The sequence below is a fragment of the Haemaphysalis longicornis genome, unplaced genomic scaffold (assembly GCF_048455015.1).
Source record: "Haemaphysalis longicornis isolate Haplotype H1 unplaced genomic scaffold, Haemaphysalis longicornis Haplotype H1 scaffold_8, whole genome shotgun sequence".
Classification (NCBI taxonomy): Eukaryota; Metazoa; Arthropoda; class Arachnida; order Ixodida; family Ixodidae; genus Haemaphysalis; species Haemaphysalis longicornis.
Window position 1 is genome coordinate 32,895,153 of NW_027526445.1, and position 22,362 is coordinate 32,917,514.

The following is a 22,362-nucleotide window of genomic DNA, read 5'->3' on the forward strand; positions in this document are numbered from 1 at the left end:
TACTTAAAAACTTCTAAAAATAATAATTTTTGTTTTTGTCTTGCTTACTGAGAAAACAGCAAAACAAAAAGTTTCGCTTCGTGAACGTCGCTAGCGTTCGTCGCGCCACCTAGTTCGCGAACGCAAACAACAAACATTCCGCAATCAAGTACGTGGTTTGTGTCGTTTGTGTGATCGGCAGCGTATCTCAGCTGGTGCTTCCTTCCGTGCTGTCAAAACTGCATTAATTACGGCTCGGCCGTGGCTCGGGGAAAGTTCGCGAAGACAATTGGACTCGAAGTTGTGTTAACACTGTGATCGCAAGCGTAAGTTTCGCTCGCCCGCGGACTGCAAACACGCCGCACCGTGCGTTGAACCGCGAGAACCACTTGTTCGTGTATGCATGTCACAGCGCTCTTTCGGCGTTGGCACCGTCCCATGTCCCGCTTTCCTTCGGCTATCTTCTCCTCAACGCGCAGCCGGCCGTCTCACGATCCGAAAGCGTGCCTTCCTGCAATAAGCAGGGCGATCAACCCACTCGTGACCGTCAGGCAGTCGCCTAGCGGGCCGGCCTCGGTGATTAATCGCTCCTCCGCGCCCAATTACGACCCACTGACGACTGCGACCGAAAATGCGTGCCTCGCTGCTGGTTAACTGAGCCGTTCCACCGGCTGCGTTGACTGTGCGAACTCCTGTAGGCTCGTCTTTAAAAAGAAACCCAAGCAGTCGGCTATCTTTCCCCTTGTCAAATGCTTGTTTAGTTTAGAAGGCCGGGCAAGCGTTGATCGAAAACTGGCTGTGCTGACGGGTTTCTCTCTTGATTCTTTGTAGGGCCCGGTCGGCACCTTGGGTTGCCGCGCGTCAAATGTGCTCGCTGGCTGCGCTGTGAATGGATCGAGCGTCTCTGCGCGTCGCAGACGGAGCGTCGCAGCACGACACGCCGCCAGACGACTCGAGTCTGAGGTGAGGTGATTGCTTTGCCCTTGGCGGAGCAAATTGTCCGAGACGTCGTAGTACATACGTAACACGCGCGTTTGTTTTCCTCTCGGTCCAGTTCGTGCGGCGAATGAGCGTATTGCGGTGTTGCGTGGACGACGCTGGCGTAGCACGCGAAATTACGGCGCGGCGGCTGTCATATCGCGTCTGCTACGCATACGCATTAAGCGAGAACGCATTTCCACGGCTTGAGCTGTTGCGTCTCGAAATGCCCTGTGTGTCTTTCGGCCCCGGTTGCATATATCTTCGCGTAGCCTTCGGTCCTAGGAGTTGGTCTCCTTTATTATACTTAGCAGCGAAACCATGACACGTAGTTTCGTTTTAGTGCGCGTAGTTTTCGGTATGCTGCGATATCATGCATAGCACCATAATATTTGTGTAAGAATCTCGATTGTTTCCCTGATGGACTTTCTGTCAGAGTGACTCCGTGCTTGACAGCTCACCCTCACAGATCTGTAATTACGCCTGCAATCATGCGAGTGTCCAAAATAATAATCTGGGAAAGAAAAATGGCCTTACCGGCTTAGTTTACTTTTTGAGCCGTTCCTTATTGCAGCTGCGGCTAAGGTTTTCTTTTTAAGCTTCCTTCTTGTTGCTAACTTTCATTAGGCCTTAATTTAAGATTGTCTGTCTATCCACACTACCCGAATGAGTTTTAGGTGCAACTCGTACACATCAGTAGTGATTGACGTTCGTTTCCTCGAAGTCCAGTTGCGACCACGAACTCCATTGTATGAGCTCTGGTTGGTTTGGCAGGAGGCTGAGCAGGGTGATGGCGTAGTTCTCAAAGACAGGGGCTGATAGATGAATTTGACACTTGGCTGATGAGGTGACGACTTTACACAAGTATTTACATTACATCACAGGGTGCATGAGCAGTACAAGAAAAACTTCACATTTCAAACTCCATCTCCAAGTTTATGAGAGTCACGTGACGTCTCAAACTCCGATTATAACTTTCTTTTTTAAGTGTCCAATAACCACTGGAGCAAGTTTGGCGGTGCCGTTCTTTCTGCCGTGGGATCCGTCTAGTTGCCTAAATGCAATCACATTCTTAACTTCAGGTGCAAACCATCAGTCCAGCTCTAGCTGTGGGGCACAAAAATCCCCCCTACCCATCGGACATGACCTCACGTCTTTCTGGGACCTGCCTAACTGAAACGCTCATTTCTGCCTTTATAAGTTCACCTTTATGAACCCTTGACATTTTTCTCTTGGGGACACCCCTCCAGCTTCGCTGCCTGAATTGAGGAAGGCCCAAAGCTTGCACCGACAGCTTTCACTTATATCAGCTGTCACCTGCTGATTAATTAGCTTCCATAGAGTGCAGGCCGATTGTACGTTACATGCCCGTGCTAGAACATGCGTTGTTCCGAGTGGGAGGGTGACAGAAACCATTCCAGGGGTCAGTACAAAGATGACCTACCAAAATGCGTCTCATTTCTGTGTAGGGCTTGTGTACCAGCAGAAGTTCTGGCTGCAGTGGTGCTCTGAGGTGATACCTAGCCACCTTTGTTTCTGTGCACCACGATTTCTGGAATTTGATGGGGAAAGCTTGTGTTGTGTGGGGATGCGTTAACTTGACATGCCGGGCACCTTTCATAAGCTCCCTGTCACCCAGAGCAGCCGTAACTAATTCATCCACAGTGGTGCAGTCATAAGTTCTGCACTGTACGTTCAGACAGCTCCTTTTCTCGATAACTCAAAGGGGGGAGGAGGGGGCATCTGGTGACTGACCTCACGAGTGGCCTTATGACATTTGATAGGCCAAGTACAGGCGTCGTGCCGTTAGGGATCAAGAAAGTTTGTACGATAGTGACCTTGGCAGCAAACACAGTAGCACGCATACCTTGTCGAACGTAAGCATTTACCTGCTTATTTTTTTTCCCGACACAGTAACCCTTTGGAATTCGTTACCCGACGATATAGCGTCGCGTCGTTTCAGAAGAAACTGGATGATCATTTCCACAACTAAAGACCTCAACCCTGATCCATAGTTTATTATTTCATAGTTTGAAAATGTGTAATCAGTTTTGGTTTTTTATTATTTTATGTTATTTTATATTCCTTGTTTGTTAGTTTTGTTTAACGGTGCGTGTTAGCCACTATTATTGCCTTTATTCACAGCCGTACTCCTCTTTTACTTATTCGTGTAAAAATTGCTACTCTAAGTGAACATTGCTATTGCCACATGTATTTTGCCCCCTTTATGTAACACCTTCGAGCCCTTTAAAAGGCCAGCTGCGTTTAAATTTCACCTTGGTCGACGAATTAAGGATGGAAAATTGGTCTAGTTGATTTTGTGATACTGGGTACATTGTATTAGTGCAAGGATGGAACACAAGATTTTCTTGTGTTCCATCCTTATGCTAGTACAATGTACCCAGCACCTTGGTCAGATTTACTTTCTACGTACAGTATGTACCCACAAGCCTACTGGGACATTACTGGTAGCCTTCAGAAATGCTTTGTTAATCATTTAGGAACATTTAAAGTAGCTCCGTCGCAGATGAAACTGCTCCTGTTTGCATATCGCGCAAACAGCCATGGGGCGGAAGTGACATTGCTGCCGGCCAGGTGGTTGTTCTGCCAGCCAGCCAGGAGAACCAGTCGAACGCTTCTTGGTGTGCTTCTCCGAGGGCTGTCAGCTTGCTCCGGCCAGCTAGCAGACTGCTCACTGGCTCCAACATCACTTCAGCCTGGCTGTAGTGGCTGTGCTCTTCTCAATTTCAGTTTCCAAATTGCCGATCGTTGCTGGTCATTTGCGCCTTGCATGCGCGTATTTCAGCTGCCATATTTTGTATCTTTCCGTCTTTTTAGGCAGACTATATGGAAATAGGGTTTTCAAGAGGTCAAAATTTGCAGTCTAGTTGGCCTCTAATGAACAAGTAAATGAAATGAAACTACGAATAACCAATGAAGGGTGTGCAGACTTGATTGAGATTGAACGACCGCTAAAAACCATTGCCAAAGCTGGCTTGCATTGAATGCATGCTGGGAGCATATGAACAGGTTTGTGCATGAAGTCTCATCGGGCCGGTTAAGCTTTCACATTTCAGCCGAAAAACTTGTGCACTAGCGTTGCTGTTCTTAGAACTGTTCCCTAGGGGGGCTGCTTTGTCATGAGTGCAACCGTGTGCTGTCTCTCCCGTCTGTGCAGCATTTCTTCGAACGAGAGCACAGGCGCCAAACGCAACCCTCCAGCCAAGCCCCCTAGGCGGCGCCACTCGGTGACATCCCTAAAAGGTCGGTAGACTTTTTTGAGACATCCCTTCCGTCACGGGTGTTTCCTGTAGGTTATGTGAAGTGGTTTCTATTACGACTGAAAATTTCCAGAATCGACCACGGCACACATGTGATGACAGTGGGCTGTGTAGCAATAAGTTTAAAGTAGTCTTGAGACAGGTTTTTAACGCAGTTGAACATTGTCGTACAGTTGCGAGTTTGCATGCCGAATGATGCCCCAGTCAAGTAGTATTTCTTTTTTGTTAACAGGGGAAAACTCACGATTACGCTTGGCGTCGCTGCTCATCAATATTTGGGCAGCTTTTCTCATGCATGTGTGATAGCGCATGAGCATCTTAGCATCTTTGTTTACGCCAGCATGTTGCATTAATTAAGTCTTTCAGTACGGCGCTAAAAACGGCACCTGGTGGACAACTAATGCCATCTGGTGTATTTATTCACAACTCATTTTTCGATTTTAGTATGTTTTGTTGATATTCCACATGCAGAGACCGCGCCAAGAGTGAAATTTGAACCCGCGGTAGTGGCGAGTTGTGTGAAAACGGCATCCGCTGTATTTGGGCTGTATTTATAAACAAAACGGGCCTCCTATCTGACGGCTGCGACTTTACACATTGATGTGTAGGGTCTGGACAACGTACGGCAGGGATATTTTGCCAAATGCGCCGTGTCATATCGCGTTATCACCTTCATGATAGCCTGGCACTCCTGTCAGATTACCGCTACGGAGCGATGCGCGACACTTCTCAAGAGCGCTGGATTTTTTTTTCTAGTTTTTTACCTCTAAAGTGAAAAGGATGTTGTGTCAGAACACAAAAAAGTGTGCTTGGATGCATGGACGACCTACACTCGAGTGGCTTCAAGGAGTGGCACAGCCGTCAGTTCCGCTAGGTTGACGGCCCACAAAAATACAAAACTTGGTGTGCAGCGTTGATTTATATATTGAATCATAGCCAAGAAATTTCGGGAACAATTTTTGTATATCTTAGAATTCCTAAAATAATTTTTAGGCTCTTTACAATCGCCTATATATGTTGCGTGTATACTTTTTTTGTGCATTTTTTTCTGATTTGACTAATAAACTGTAAGTAGTTGTACCTTTCACAAAACTGATGGTATGTGTTTGTAAGAGCAATGTATAAGCTACAATTACATGCATAGCAATGCTAAATGTGTCCACTAGCTGAAGAGAAAGAAATAGTTTTGGGGAAGCACTCAAAATCAGCCGTTTTTCTGCCGTAACGAACGAGTTAGCAACAATTTTATACTGTTCCCAGAGCACTTCCGCATGTTTGCCATTTTGTAAGGTATTTTATGGTAAACCATGTCGCAAGACGTGCATGTTTGTTGTGGGAAGGCGTTGTGCAGATTGCACAAGTGCACAGCTCTTTTACCAGCTGCTGTATGCCTCTGATTGAGCAGTGTGTCTCATGGTTACAGCTAGCGGCTTTTTTTTGCTTTCTAATTGTGTTTCCCGGCGAACGCAAAAGCATTATATGTTGCAAGCAGATTTTTGAAAATAGAAACTGCTACTGGTGACCATTTCTGTTTTCTCCGGTGACGGTGTGCCCGCAACACATCTGAGAAAGTTGAAGTGGTTCTGCCGATGCATCCATCAATTGCGACTGGCATCGTCAAGCAGCACTGCAGTGGAGTACAAGGACAGTCATTTTTCTTTTTTCTATACATTGGAAATTTCCGCTGAAATCCTAGATGCACACATGTGGCATATTTTGACACTGTGTATGGCACCAAGTGCAATGTGAAAGTGGAATGGTGTCTTCACTGGTCTTCACCTCAAAATGGCGACACTTTTTGCGGTATTATAAATTGAAGAGATGTGCGCCCTTTTTGATATCTAAAGTGTGTTTAATACTTGTAAGCAAAATAATTGGGGGAGAAGATTACTGTGATGGTGCCGCACAGAACCCTTCCTAGCTTCAGCAAGAGGGTGTTTAGGACCACTTCAGCCATTTCTTTACAGCAGGCGTTGATCGTTTTTAAGCATCCAAAAAAGCCTTTTTTTTTTTTTCACCTTACAATCCAGTTTGGAATATAATGTGGCATGTTAAAATGCAGATAATTACAGAGGTCATTACAGGCATTTTTTTTTTAGAATAGAACAAAAAAATTCCTGGTTTCCAAATTTTTTCTGTGAGACTTCGTAGGAAGTAATGAACAAAAAAGTCAGCGTAGCTCAAAAACACGTAGCAGTGAAACAGTGTCCCTAATCTGTGTTCTGTAGGTACATGCTTCAGCAATGTTTTTTTTTGTTAAGAAAAATATTTTCATATAGGTGTTTCTGTTTAAGTACAAAAAGAAATTTCATGATGTCCTTACAGTGTTATGTGAAATGACAGGGAAGCTGTAATTATGATTAAGCAATAATTGGGCAAAGCATTGCTCACCGAATGAGTATGAACACGTGCCTTTTGTGACCACTTTGAGGTAGCTGTGAAAAAAGAGTGTTCGATGCAACGTGACATAACACCTCATTTTGAGCACAGTGGTGTGCTTTGAGTTTTCCTCTGCGTCAAGCCTCTTAGCCTTGAACCGCCGAGGAATCCTTGGATGATTCCATCTAAACGAGAACTTTCTTTTTTTTTTTTTTTTTCTGTGCATCAAAAGAAGCGTTTTTCTATTGGTGCTGTTACTAGAATCTGCTACAAGACAAAGCGTGTATTCTTACGAGCCACTTCAGTCCTAATGCAGCAAGACTTCACTTGTGGTGGTGGGGGGGGGGGGGGGGCGGTCACAGAATTGTAAAAGGGCTGTGGGGGTAACATTGCATCGGTCGATAGAATGTCAATGTTGTGTTGTACAGTAGAATCTCGTTGGTCCGGTTTTTAAGAAGTATGTGAAGGAGATGCGGACTATCTGGGAAGAAATGTACTATGGGGCATTTTTAATGTTCACAATTGAGAACGTATGAACCAGGATTGTATCAACGAGATTCTACTCTAATAATGAGCATGCCAGTTCAACATAAATTAACGCAGATATTTTAGGTAGCAGGTGAAAGGGTGGCGGCTCCCCGGGGACTTTCCTGCACTCGACGAGCAATACCCACCGGTGTGGCACGTGTTGACTGGCTGCTTCAAAGAAATACAACCGCAAATTAGAGAACATGGTGTGCTTGCAGCTCAAGTTAACTGTGGGTGAAGTGACAAGCGAGTCGGTTGACACATTGCTGCGGCAGGAAGACTTCAACAGCCGGGTTGTCATCTCTGACAAGGGGTTGACAAGCGTGGCAACTCCTTTTTAAGGACGAGCCAGAGCGTTCAGCGGCTGAATCCATACGTTTAGCCAACCTGGCGTCTAGGCAGCACTATCATTTGTTGCGGAGAAGTGTTCCCAAAAGTAGGGCTCTGCAGTTTACAGTTTCAGACTCACTGCCGATACGCCTCATACATAGTCTGAGGATTGTCCTCCGTATGGAAATGTACGTGAAAAATGAATGTCGCATTGCTTCCCGGGGACTTCGGGGTGAGTGCGGGAGTGATGATCATAGAACCCCAGTGTGTGTGTTGCTGTGCTCGCTGCGAGCTTGCTGGTGAAGATGACGAGCCCCACAATTGCCCTCCTTCCCCCCTCGCAGACACGGAGTGCTCGGGCAGCAGCAGCTTGCGGCGCTCCCTGCCCAGCGCCGCCTCTGCAGCCGCCTCGTCCGGCCGCCATGGGCGCGTGGGTGGCGGCGGAGGGGGCCGGGGGGGCGACGGGGACTGGTCGGAGCAGGGCCAGTGGATCCTGGACCCCCCGCCCAGCTTTGGAGGCTCGCCCCCCTGCTTCTCGCTCAGCTACGCGGGCCACAACGGCTGCCAGGGGGGCAGCGGGGGAGCCCCCCCGGAGGGGCGCAACGACTTCCGCTCCCTGCCCCCCCTGAGCGTCGGCCAGGAGCGCAAGCCTCCTTGCTGCCCTTCGGTGAGTGCTGGTGGGGGGGAGCAGCCACGCCTGTCGGCTGGCATGCATGTTGGTGTCTTGCGCTGCTTGCTCTCCTAGTGTCTTGCTCTACCGGGCAGAGGGCTTTGAAGCGGGAAGTTGGCCTGTAGCCAGAACGCGCGCAGTCTTTTTCCTCAAAGCGTCGAGAAACATGTAAAACCTGACACTAGGCAGACGACAAACAAGGCTGCTGGGATGAGTATCGGTTACTTTGTGGAAGTGCCATGGGACCAGCACAGCGTTGACAGATTGGAAAGAGGCTGCAACGCCAGCCCTTGGTCAGGATTTCGTCACATTTCACAGCAGCACTAAAATACGGTTGTAACAATGTAAGCCTGGCTCCTCCGTCTCTTCAGCATGTGCAATTTGCTGAAGAATAGTCTTTAAGATAACTGATTTTGTTGCTTCACTCAAAGTAAATTTGAGTAAAGGGAAATAAAATTTTTGATTCATATCTGTTGCAGCGCTAGTTACAGGCCATCTGCACTCATAATTTCAAACTCTTGAAAAGGTTATTTCTATATAGTTTGCCTAAGAAGGCTGTGCAATACAAAATATGGCAGCTGTAACGGCAAAAATGGCCATCACAAATCGGAGATTTTGGAACCTATTTGAGACGAGCACGGCCATTACGGCCAGGCTGAATTGACATTCCAGCCAGCCAAGCCAGCTAGCGAGCAGCCTCGCGCAGCTGGCTGGCCAAAACAAACCTGTGCACGACGCTTCGCTGTTGCTGCAGCCCTAGAATTCTCCTGGCTGGCCATAGGAAAAAGCACAGGGCCGACCACAATGTCACTTCTGCTTCATAGCTATTTGCACGATCCGCAGGCAGGTCCTGCGCCAAAGCTATTTTAAACATCTTTAACTGATTACCAACACATTTCATGGGTGGGGCTACCAGTTGTGTCTCATTTTAATAGTACGTACTGTGCATTCAAAGTGAATTTGTCCGAGGTGAAATTTGAGTGCAGTTGGCCTTTTAAAAGAACATTTACTTTATTTTGTATCAGTATGCTCACACAGGACGTTACCGCGCATCGAATGCAAGGGTCACTGCACTTTTTGCCTATCTTTATATTCAAGCATACAACATAGTGCAACATATATTTCTCTGAATTATGTGAGCATTTAACATTCCACTGGTCATTGTACAATCAACATGCCATATGTAACAAGTTAGAAATACTATATTAGAGAGAGGGAACGCTAGTGGGACATCCTGCATAAAGAATTTTGAAGGATGTTAGTCAGAGTGGTTTGTTTAAAATACAAAATAGTATCACATTTGAGCGGGCATTTCTTTGAAGGAGTGGTAAAAACCAAGAACAGTTACCGAGCACAATGAAATGCACATGCAGGTCTCTAATGTGAGTCACTCGTGGTGCTGAGGAGCTGGACAAGCGTCCATTCACGGGGAGAAAATCGTTGTTTTAAGCGGTAACACAATTTGTTTCACCACTTTTCACCTGATATTGTCTGGTGTAGTCATCCGGGTACCTTAACCCGTTCACGCTTTGCGATGACAACGTGACGAGAATTCTGTTGCTTTTACGCGCAGCGATCATTTTTGTTATTACGTCTGGACCTATTCTTGTCACTGCAACAAAAGTCGTGTCGCTTCGTCTCGAGTGTGAATGGGCCTTACCACTAGCATCCCTTAAATTTCAGCAGATCTTCACTATGTGGTGCCAAATTTCACCATCTGACAACACTGTACCTGCATTGGCAGAATGAGAGAAGGAAAAGGACGGTATCCCAAAGGGGGTTGAGGAAGATCTGTGGCCTTGCCTAGATGAATGCCTTCAAAAGTAGCAGTAAACAACACTTTTGACTCCAGTAGAATGAAGCCTTCTGACACCTGCAGTCCACTCCCATGTCCCGCGCCTTTCTCTCACAACCCGTGCTGCGAGCTGGGGAGGCATCAGCGCTGCATGGTGTCTTGTCTTTCTCTGTACCAGCTCGTGTGCTGTTTTTCTGTTTAAACACCAACTGGCCCGCATTATAGCCTTCTTTTACACTGAGCAGTTTTTTTTTCTTTTTCATGCACGATAGTCATGTGCTGAAAAGTGAACTGCAGTCATCTGATTCAGTTGTACGTGAGACGTTTATTGGTTTTACTGCTTGTACATAGTTCAATTTGTCGCTTTCATTGTCATTTCCCATACCTTCCATATTCGTTCCTTTCTCCTTCTGTCCCCAGTACCCTCCCCCAAGAGGGAAGTAGCAGGCCCAAGGTCAATTTATCAGGCCGACCTCTTCTCCTTTTCAATCAACATTTACTCTCTCTCCCTCTCTCATGCCTTTACATGAGCTTTCCAGCGATTCCTTGCAGGCGTTTAGGTGTTTGCTTTAGTGGCCGCTACTGGGGTTTGACATCGGCGTTGGCCTCGTAGCCGAGCGAGTGAAGACAGAAAGGAAAGTGTGAGGGGGAGGGAAGTATGCAGTGTCCACACCAGATGCTCCCCGGCGGCGACGGTTAGCAAAAGTGTGAGGGGGAGGCAGTGAGACATGCGCCTGCATTCGCGGGTCATTCGAATCACGCGACATTTGTGCAGGAGGTTCAAACACTGTTTGCCACAACATGGTCGCTGGTGGCAGAAATACGCTGCGAGATAATGGCAGAGTAGTGCGCACCACCATTCATTCACTGGTGACGCGATCCCTTCCTGATGCGCCGTGACCAAGAATTCTGCAGTCTGCGCTGCACAGAAATTTCGCATTAAGAAGTATAGTAGTCTTCAGCCGTTTTTTTAATCATGAGAACAAGGTCATGTTGTGGGCTGGCATAGCAGATCAAGGGTGCCATGAATAGCTATGGTAGGGCGACAACTATCAAGCTGTATTTTAGAAGAACTTGTTGCTGGGCGAGTTGGTGCGTCTTCGTGGCAAAACACGGACTTTGCGCGAAAAAGACAACACACAGCGAGGACGGGACGAGCGCAAATTTTCAACTAAGCTGTATTAGCGTCATAGCGGAGTTCAAAGAATCACTCACAAATTCAAGGGCTCATGCATGGTAGACACGTTTCAGCGTCAGAAGTGCAGCTTTATTGTCAAATGAATATGGGTGATGTACCAGCAGCACCGCTGTGGCTCGCAGCGCAGGCATGGGCTTTGCTAGCTCGCTTGTTAAAAGCCATGGGGACTCACACTCAGATAACTGTCATCGTGGCCCCCAGGGGAAAGGTGAACTTGTCAGCAGGCACCGACCACAAGTAACGGGGGACAAGTTTAATGACAGTATAGCTGCCTTGCACAGTCAAGTTTACTGAAGGCCAGCTTTTAGAGTCACCTGCGCTTGGAATCACACCTCTTCGTGGCAACAACTAGGCCACATATTTGCACAGCTCCAACCGCTACAAAGACAGTTTCCACAGTCTGAAGTTGTAATTTTTGAAATTGAGAAAAGGAAGAGAGAACAAGAAGCACCGTTTAAACTGTTTGCAGCCCGGCCAGTCTGCCAGAAGTGCCACCCACAACGGTCCGCGCGCGAGGCCCTCGCACCTGACCACGGGCCCCCCGCCCCCGCTGTACGTCAACTTCCCGCCGAGCCCCGTGGCGGCCTCGGACGTGCCCGATGTGGTCTCGCGCCCCGTGCTGGCCACGGCAGCAGCCACGCTGACCAGTGCGGGGGGCCTGCTGGGAGCCACGCCCTGTCGGCGGGGCTGCGGCGACCTCGGCGACCGGTCTGCGGCGCACCCGGGCAGTGCGGGTGGGGGTGCCTCGAGCTGGCTCGCGGCGCCCCCTGCCAGCCCCCGGCGGACCCACAGCGACCCTGTGATCCACCTGGACGAAGAGGAGCAGGTGGCGGGAAACCAGGGCATCTGGACGTACCGACCCAGGTGGGTTGCCGCCTGTTGCCACCCACCATCGCCTCCTGTATTTTTACAATGCCAAACGCATCGCGCACTTCCCAGTGGGAGTGAGTGGTACGCCCGCAGTGCCCACGTGTCGCGAGGCGGGGCCCTGAGCTGAACTGGGATCACCCGACCGTAACTGACTTCGAGAGCGGCTTGTGCCTGGTTGCCAAGGCAACCGATTATGCAACCGATGTTTGAGATTGCCAAAGAAATGGCGCTCGCGCCAGCGCTAGAAAGCTCAGAGCCACGGCGGAGCATGTTTTCCTAACGTTGCCGCTCTCCACCACGCGTCGCCTTAAGCTGAACTGGTCACATGACTGAAGCGCTACCGATTGGGGGAGAGTGGCCAGAGTAGAAGGAGAGGACTTGGTTGGACCAGTCTGGGCTGATGTGTTTGGCATTGTAAAAATACAGGAGGCGATGCATCCACACATGCCTGGCCGAAGGTTCCCGATGTTTAGCGGCAGCCTGCAATGGCCGCTGGGAATGGAGCCACTCTGCGGGGGTCAGTCGTAGAGTTTCATACTAACCCTTTCAGCCCTGGTCTTCTTATTTCAAGCAAAACAATGTTTTCTCAATATTTCGGGTCCCATAAGCCCCCAAGCAAGAAATAGAGCTGAAAGTGAAAATAATAATAGATTTGTTATAAATGAGGTAATTGGGACATCTGGCAATTAAATATTTTTTGTTGAGCAGAGACATCGCTTTTGCATATTTCCCTAAACGTTATGACTCCATCAACCTACAAACGGAGAATGAGTGTTGTAGTGCACGTATTTATAGATTTACAAGCTTGGGAAGAAAACTCCAACCGCCATTTTTTTCAGCCTCGGTGTCGTAATTTCGCCTTCACCGGAGCTGCTGCTGCTTTGTAGCATCCAGCTCCACTAAAATGAAATAAACAGTGATATCTATCACGATAGGCATAGTTTAGGTACTATTCCCCAGAAAACTAGCAGTTTTGGTTTTGTTCTGTATGCACTAAAGGAACTTTAAGGTAATGGTGTCAACTGACACTACCAGGGTTGAAAGGGTTAATATGTACTAGAGGAAAATCTGGCACCACTGGATAGGCGAGCTGCAATTCAGCGAGCGTTCCGTAATGTATCGGGCAGACCCGCCGCGGTGGCTCAGTGGCTAAGGCGTTGCGCTGCTGAGCACGAAGTCGCGGGTTCGATTCCCGGCCGCGGCGGCCGCTTTTCTGATGGAGGCGGAAAGCAAAAACGCCCGTGTGTACGAGATTTCGGCGCACGTTAAAGATCCCCAGGTGGTCAAAATTAATCCGGAGCCCTCCACTACGGCGCGCCTCATCGCCTGCGTTGCGTCGGCGCGTTGAACCCCAGAATCAATCAATCAATGTATTGGGCAGGCACGTTACACTTGTACTTGGCTTGGCTCATGAACAGGCTAGAAAGTTGCCGCTGGCTGATATTACTGCAGAAGATTAATCAGATTTGTTTCGTTACTATAAAACTGAAACTCCAGAAAGATTTATTGGTCAGTGATTATTCAGAACCTTCATGCAAGATGGACAAGAAAAAGATGTTATCCTGTTGGCCACGCCGCGGGCCTTCGACAGCAGCGGTGGTGGTGAAGGGGTTCGCTTGCATCCCGTGAGATGGCGCCACCGCTTCAGTGTACTCAAGCTTGAGGGATGCGCCGGCATGAAGAAGGTACTTGGCGAGTGGCGTTTGATGCGACCGGTTGATTGTGCCAAGCCAGGGACATCACGGCGTGTGGCGGCGTAGCAACCCAGCTCTTCCCCTCCAGCCTGGACCGACCATCGTCCACCGGTAGCGCTGGAGCCAAACGGCTCTGGCTACTCAAGCTACACAAAGTTGACAGTGGAGAATTTGAGAGCGCTAGGGTGGTCTTGGGAATGAACCTCCTTGGAGGCTGGCTTTGGTTGCCTTTGTGTCTTGCCTGCCTCCCATGCCGGTGCTGTATATGCGGCATCTGCATGTGGAGGAGCAACCAGGTCCACATACCTCAACTCTCTATCCACAGATGAGGGGCTAGGTGCTTGCCTCATGCCTGGCTCTGTTGGACCCCAGCACAAGGGGTCCAACCATGGACCGGGTTTTGATACATGGGGCTTATGGGGAGTTTCGCAACTTGTGGAGTAACTCTGGCTCCGGTGGGGGGGCCAGATGTCAGACGTCTTTTGGCAAGTCGAGGGGCACTCTAACAAGCCAGCTTATTCATCTATCCATTCATCTTTAATGTCGTGGATCCAGCTGCAGTAGAACCTCAGTGAACTGGAATTGGCTTACCAGAACTGCTGCCTAAATGGAACAAACATGTCACAGTTGGTTGATTTTGTATGAAAGCAGTGTGAAAAAATCGTGTTAGTCAGAACTTTAATTGTTCGGCTAACACGAAAACCGAACCGACAACAGACTCAAAACCGCTATAACCGTGCCAAGGCACCACTCCCCCGTTTTCTGTCCACGGTGTTTTCGGACTTTCTCGTGCGTCATCGTAGCTGCATTGCTTGCCTGTAGTTGCAGTGTGCTTGCAGTTGTGTTTGGGAAGTTTTAAGCCTTAGAATGGGCGAAAATGGTCCATTAAACACTTGGTTGAAACAAACCAGATTTATTTATTTCTTTGTCTACACACAAGAAAGGATTGCTGCACACTGTTTTTTGTGCGCTGCCACCAGTAATGACACTGGTCTGGAAGTTACTGTGTGTCTGCTCAGAGCAGAGCAGCTTCTTTCTTAATCCACCCATCCACCGGGGTTTAGCATCTGCTCTTTCAGTCAGTCTTCCACATAGAGCCTTTGCTAACACAAGATCACCAACTCTGATCCTGTACTGTGTGGGATTCGAAGGGTTAAAAGTAGGTAGGTTACTTTCCCCATGTAATAGCAAAACTGGCGACGAGAGACACTAATCAGTCTTTCTCTTCTCGTTTCGCCCAGCCAGCTAGCTTTCTCCCACCCCGCGACTGCGCGCTGTACCGCGGCGGGCCGTAGCTCGACGGAACAAAGGAAGTGACAAGTGTTTTTGCTCATTGACATTTATTAGTGAATAATAAACATACAAAGAACACGCAGGCTAGCTGGTTGACGGCAAGGATCTAGTTCCTCGCCTGGGCAATTTAAGCGAATCGAGAGGTTCGACTCACCGCAAAAACAGTCATCTCCGGGGCACCTCAGCGTGCTCGCGCTTGCCTCGCTGGGACACCGATGGCAGCCATTGTTGCCCTCCTTTTTGCCCGATCCTCGAAGGAAGGAGGTCGCCAGGCGCGTCCTGTCGCCTCGCTTCCCCAGCATCAACCTCCCGCCGCCTGCATCCCGCGCGCTCTCATTGGCCACGAGACACTCCTTCGGCGAGGAGGTAGATCCCCCTCGCCGACATCTCGCCAAGCAAGTTCCCGCGAGGAGAAAGCAGTGTGGCGAAGCCAAACGAAAGGGAACGCACTAAGGTCGCGTTCCCACAACTGACACCTATGCATGCAGAATTGGCAGTCCAAAAAAAAATTCCAAACTAGTTCTGTGCAGACCATCAAGTAGGGGGGCTGCTGGTAAAAAATAATTTAAACAAGCAAATATCAAGTCATTCTTTGCTAGGCAACAAGTAGCTTTCCACTGTATTTTACCGGCGGGAGGAGTTATCAGACTATACGTGTTTTTTTTTTACTATTCAGACAAAAAAAAAATGCCCTCTGCCTACTCTTTTGCAGTAAAATTTGTGCACATAGCATGCCGTTGTTTGTGTTACCTAGATCTTGCATCCTGCAGTGCTAAACCTATTCTCACTGTAAACAAAACTCCCGATAAACGGAACACATTTGCCCAGTCCCTCCTAGTTCCGTTTTACAAGAGTCCACTGTAACTGTGTGCCTACTTTTCACTGGCTCAGTAACTTGCGACGTGGAAGTTCACTAATGTTGCTGTGTTGAGCTTGCGTACAAGGGCCAGCTCGTGGAAAGAAACCTTCTAATCAAATTGTGCTCATTTCTTTAATTATTGACTTCTTCAGGCAAGGAGTGAGAAGCTGGTGAATGATTAGGATGTTTAGTTTTCCATCCTTCAGGAATATACCCCCTCAAATAACTACCTGGCTCTCTTCTACATTTGCCAGTTTTGGGTGCATCGCTATTCTTGCAAAAAAATACCTAAATGTGGGGATGTTGTCCATGTCGTGCACAATCGGCAGCAGTTTTGAACCTTTCATAAATGCTATCGTTGTATGGAAACGATGTCATTTTTTAGGACAAAGGCAAAGCTTGTGACTCTTCCACATTACTAAGGCAGCATTCAGCATGGTGACCATACTTCACAAATGGTCCCCAGGAAACACAAAAGCACCCAGTTTGATTTCTCTTGTTGGCAATAGGAATGGCATCCCACGTTAAAAACTGAATGCTGCAGTTCTGACAGCATCCAAATCCAAATATAGGGTGCGAGTGTTGTTTCCGCTCTAGACTACTCTTTTCCACACTTTTTCTTTTCCTACCACAAACTGAGAGAATGTTTTGAGGTGTTCCATCTGGTGCCTGAAGGATGCAGAGCTAACTAACACGATGCTGTCCTGTGAGAAATAATCCCTTCTGGAATGCCTCTGGGTTGAAGATTTATTGTGAACAGGTTTCAGTACATGGTGTTGGGTCTGGGCCATCTCACCGCTGCCACCACTGTTGTGACTGGCCATCCGAGCGCAGTCACCACTGTTGCGACGTTGCCTTGCTCTGTCCGCTATCGACGCGGCGCAGAGCAGAGTGATGAAGTTCTCGAGCCGACGAAGAGTTGAAGCAACATTTATGTAAAGTATGTACAAGGGTAACAAAATGTAACATGGCTCGCACAAAGGTGACAGCACGTCTCCACTCGGTGCCTTCAAAAAGTGCTGCGCTCGCTGTGCTTCCGGGCGGTTTTTATACCCCCAGGAGTCCATTGCAGCCGCGAGCAGTTTGAATCACTCCACTCAGGACTCTCGCTGGCTGAAGTTTGAATCTGACGAATGGAGGTGAAGCAATTGCGTCAGCCAAAGCCGCCGCCTCCAGGCACGTAGCGGCGTGTCTGTCACGGGCCGTTCGTCCGAGGCATGATTCGGCCCAGCCATTGAGAAGGGAAAAGGAGAGGCGACACTGCGGCACCTGCAAGTTGGGGCACATCTGCTGCTGGCGGTTTGGCTGAGGCGCGAATCGGCCCCGCTGTTGGCGGGTCGCTTGGTGCAGCGAATTTGGGCTGGGCTCTCTGGCACAACAATGGTTAGGTTGCACAGCAGGAGGATTCAAAGTCACAGAGCGCGACATGACCTCGTGAAGGGCCTCTGCTGCGTGCTTGTTTCACTTGCAACCGCTCGATGTATGCAACGTTTACAAGAGAGAGAGAAGTGACCACAGTGTCACTACTGTCCACCACGCAGGCATAGCCAGGCGACCGGCAAGGCAGATGCCCCAATGTGTTCGCGGAGCCGAATGGCTGTGCCAGAGGAACTGACCGCGCTGCAGGAAATCAACGCCAAGGTAGGCTATCCCACTGAAAGTGCCCTCACCCTCAGCTCAGGTGGATTTTGTCTCTGCTGGGTAGAGGGCAGAGCGAATGACGGCTTAGTGAACAGCGAGTGTCCTCAGTAATCACATTCTAGTTGTGTAGACATTTGAAGCCTGCATTGCTTCCAACTTCAAGAATTGCACGCCGGCGACACCTTTGACCTCAGTAACTGTATTGCTTAAATAATAACTTTGGCGCCATTGAAATTCGTGGCTACTTGGTAGCATTGGAATTGTTTGTTGTTTTGTTTTTGTTGTGGAAGATTTGTTAACCTTAATTAACTCATCCGTTTTTTGTGGAACTGCAGCTTGTAAGCAGCGACTTTGCCTGGGTTCCTTGTTTGAGTTTGTATTCCCTAGCCACAGACTGGGACACTGACTGCTTTCGGTTCCACGTACACGTTGTAACATATTCCGGGGTTGTACAGTTCTGGCAAAAGAGGGAACAGCAGGATGCTTCTCGGTATGCTCTGTTGTGGACGTTGAGGTGTAACCTGTGACCCCCTGTGCTGCACAGCTGTGGAGCCAGGTGCAGCACCTCCAGTCCCAGCTGGAGCTGATGAGGAGACTCCAGTCACCGGGGGACAAGCAGCCGCCGACCTCCTCGGCCAACGGGGTCAGCTTTGCGGGTGAGCGCCAATTGCCCGTCTCTGGACACGCTTCCCCTCCTTGCCACCGTCTTGGCGTTGGTGCTTGTGCTGGCCACTGCGCCCACTGCCAGTAAGGACCGTTCCATCACTTATGCTGCAGCACTGTCCATTCCTCCCCACCAGTACAGTGTACTAGAAGGTCAGGTGTGTCATGCGGGGGAAAACCCAGTGGAGAGCACGGGTCCGTTTAGTGATGAAAAAATTGTATGGAGTGCAGGCGTTCACCAGAGAACCCCTGTTGCAGCTGGTGCCACCTATAAGTTTTTGAACCAAACGCAGCAGTTTTTTGACAGGTTTTATGAAACTTTATGCCGTGAAATCATAGAGTTTCATACTAATATATACTAGAGGGAAATCTGGCGCCACTGTCTAGGGAAGCCACGCTTCAGCGAGCGTTCCGTCATGTACCCAGCAGGTACGTTCCACTTGTCCTTGGCATGGCTCATGAACAGGCTGGAAAGTTGGCTATGGCTGCAAAAAAGCAACAATATTACCGTAGATGGTTCATGAAATTCCTTTTGTTATTATAAAATTAAACCTACAAAATGTCAGTAGTTTTTTAGAAGCTTAATGTACAATGAACAAAAAAAAATGTTACTTTTTTTTTGGTGATTTTGGCTTTTAGACAAAAAAGAAGCCCTGTTTCTAGCCAGGCCAAGCAGGCGAGGAACGTCGTTAGCAGCAATGGCGCTGCCTACGGCGGCCCGCGACTGCAGCGACAGATTTCCCTCTAGTATATCATCATCATCATCATCACCAGCCCATCTACGCCCACTGCAGGGCAAAGGCCTCTCCCATTATTCTCCAATTGCCTCGGTCCTGTGCCAACTGTGACCAATTTATCCCCGCAAACTTCTTTATCTCATCTGCCCATCTAACTTTCTGCCGCCCCCTGCAACGCTTGCCTTCTCTAGGGATCCACTCTGTTACCCTTAATGACCAGCGGTTATCTTGCCTTCGCATTACATGTCCTCCCCACGTCCATTTCTTCTTCTTAATTTCAACTAATACGTCTTTAACACCAGTTTGCTCCCTGACCCACTCCGCTCTCTTCCTGTCCCTTAATGTTACACCTATCATTTTCCGCTCCATTGCCCGCTGAGTTGTTCTCAATTTAAGTTGAACCCTCTTAGTGAGCCTCCAAGTTTCTGCCCCGTAGGTGAGTACCGGTAAGATGCAGCTGTCATACACTTTCTTCTTCAGCGACAATGGTAGGCTGCTATTCATTATCTGAGAATGTCTTCCATATGCACCCACCCCATTCTGATCCTTCTAATTATCTCTGCCTCATGGTTGGGATCTGGGGTCACAACTTGGCCTAAGTAGATATATTCGACTACCACTTCCACTGCCTCGCCCCCTATCCCAAACTTCTGTGATGTCCCGAGGTTATTGATCATTACTTTAGTTTTCTGCATATTAATTTTCAGTCCCACGGTTCTACTCTGTTCGCCCAGTGCGGAAAGCATGCTTTGCTATTCGTCCCCCGAGTTACTTAGCAACGCAACGTCATCAGCAAATCTGAGGTTACTGAGGTATTCTCCATTAACCCTTACACCCACCTGTTCCCAATCCAACGTTCTGAATACTTCTTGTAAACATGCTGTGAATAACATTGGAGAGATCGTGTCTCCTTGTCTGACACCCTTCCTTATAGGTATTTTACTGCTCTCCCTATGGAGGATGATCGTAGCTGTAGACCCATTGTAGATATCCTCTAGTATTGTTACATAATGCTCATCTACCCCCTGGTTCCGTAATGCCTGAATGACTGCTAGGGTTTCGACCGAGTCAAATGCTTTCTCATAATCTATGAAGGCTATATATAGGGGTTCAGTATACTCAGCGCACTTCTCTATCACCTGATTGATCGTGTGAGTATGGTTCATTGTTGAATAACCTTTACGGAACCCTGCTTGTTCTTTAGTTTGACTGAAATCTAAGGTTGCAGAAATTCAGTTAGCGATTACCTTGGTAAATACCTTGTACACGACTGACAGTAAGCTGATCGGCCGGTAATTTTTCAAGTCCTTCATGTCGCCTTTCTTATGGATTAGGATGATGTTCGCGTTCTTCCAAGATTCCGGTACCATTGCGGTCATTAGGCATTGCGTATACAGGTTTGCCAGTTTTTCAAGTACAATTTCTCCGCCATCCTTCAAGAGGTCTGCTGTTATCTGATCCTCACCAGGTGCTTTGCCCCCTTTCATTTCTTTCAAAGCCTTCCTTACTTCTTCGGTCGTTACTGGTGGGATGTCTATCTCCTGTGAACTACTGTCTCGTTCGGCATTATCCTGTATGCCCTGGCTACTGTACAGATCCCTATAGAACTCCTCGGCCACTGTGACTATTTTATCCCTATTTGTGATGACATTGCCTTGCTTATCCTTAAGTGCATACATCTGATTTTTCCCCACGCCAAGACGTCTCTTCAATGCTTTCAGGCTACCTCCGTTCTTTACAGCGTATTCGATCCTCTCCATATTATACTTCCGTATGTCAGCTGTCTTACGCTTATTGATTAGCTTGGAGAGCTCCGCTAGTTCTATTCTGTCAGCTGCGGTGGAGATTCTCATGGTTTGCCGTTTCCTGATTAGATCTTTCGTCTCCTGTGAAAGTTTACCAGTATCCTGTCTAGCTATAGTGCCCCTGACTTCTACTGCACACTCCGTAATAATGCGTGTAAGGTTGTCGCTGGCTTCCTGCGTCGTAAACTCGGCTTCCTCGTTAAGAGCGGAATATCGGTTCTGCAGCGCGATCCTGAATTCTTCTACTTTACGTCTTACTGTTAGCTCATTTATCGGCTTCTTTTGTACTAGCTTGTTGCGGTCCCTCCTCAAATCTAGCCTAATTCGGGATCTTACCATACGGTGGTCACTACACCTTACCCTTCCGAGTACTTCCACATCCTGCACGACGCCAGGGTTATCGCATAATATGAAGTCTATTTCATTTTTGTTCTCCCCATTCGGGCTCCTCCAGGTCCACTTCCGACTCTCCCGTCCCGACTCTCTAGTATATATTGGTATGAAACTCTATGCCATGAAATAAAGAAATAAGACTATTTAGGGCAATAAATAAAAATTAATTTAATAAAGAAAGCTTCTGAAACCAAGTGGCAAGCACCAGACACCAGGGGGCACTGCTTACAACAGGAGTTCCTCAGCAGAAATTTTCATCGCAAAAGGGACTCCCCTAATCGGCCCCGAACGACACACCTCTCTCTTCTAGTACACTGTACCACTGGTGCACATCCATCGGGGCTCAACAGTCTAGCCGTGTGAGCACTTCCTGCTGTGTTGCTTGCCTAGACAAATTGGGGCGTGGTAAGAGACAGACAACCCTTGGCAACCCTTGTCACTCAGGCAGCAGACACGGCTTGCAGTTGTAAGCATTTTGTGGTAACCCTGCCAGAGGAAAGTATAGAAGGTGGACACCACTTTACGAGACCTCTTGGTTGGTGTACTTGGGTTTTTTTTTTAATGAAGAGAAAGTGTTTGAAAGTGTCACTTCCCCTCCACTATCTTTCCTGCCGATTTGGTGACACTGACTATGGCGACGCACTGGCAACCCCACGGGGCCTAGTGGGTGCAGTCGAGAGTGCCAGGAACTCTGTCTGCAGTGAGAGTTCCTTTCCTGCACACATGCTTGGTGTTCCAACCTGGAGACTTTGTTTCTGGAGTATCAGTAATGGGTGCTCATGGTGTGGTACTGGCCCTATTCTCCAGCCATCTTACTTGCCCTTTAAACCATTTTATTTTTACTCTGCAACCTGGCCATGTACACCACTCATTTTATTTGTATTTTAAAGGCCAACTGCACTTCTTTCGCCAAATTTGATCCAAATAAGTAGTCTATACTCTTAACTCTTTCGCTACCGCCGTAAAATTGACTAATTTTAGGGGTCCAAGAAAACATTTTTTTTCCTGATAAAAAATTGGTTAGGCACTAATTGCGGGAGCACAAAATGCAGATTATTTAACGGCCTTTCCAATAACACCAGTTTTTTAAAGGTTTTTATATATCATAGTTGTAAACAAAATTTTAAATTCAAAATTTTTGTCAAGTTGTCGAAAAAAATGATAAAGAAGGAGTTGTGTTTATCAAACCACCGGTAGTAGAAAAAAATTAGAATATACAATTTGTAGGGAAACATTTCAAAAACACGCCCTAGAAAAAATGTCGACTTG

The 22,362-nt window shown here is 48.0% G+C and overlaps 1 protein-coding gene across 4 annotated transcripts in view; it reads left to right on the forward strand.

Annotated features, from left to right (window-relative positions):
- Positions 1-106: 106 nt before the first annotated feature.
- The window catches only part of LOC144149942 (uncharacterized), a 55,205-nt gene continuing 32,949 nt past the window's right edge, over positions 107-22,362 (forward strand). The window contains exons 1-7 of one of the 4 annotated variants that reach the window (XM_077681690.1): positions 107-148; positions 811-942; positions 4,136-4,221; positions 7,820-8,142; positions 11,608-12,002; positions 17,396-17,495; positions 18,040-18,151. In XM_077681690.1, coding sequence (XP_077537816.1) covers positions 869-942; positions 4,136-4,221; positions 7,820-8,142; positions 11,608-12,002; positions 17,396-17,495; positions 18,040-18,151 — 1,090 coding nt within the window. In that variant the 5' untranslated portion in view covers positions 107-148; positions 811-868. The other 3 variants (XM_077681689.1, XM_077681691.1, XM_077681692.1) reach the window with 3 other exon arrangements.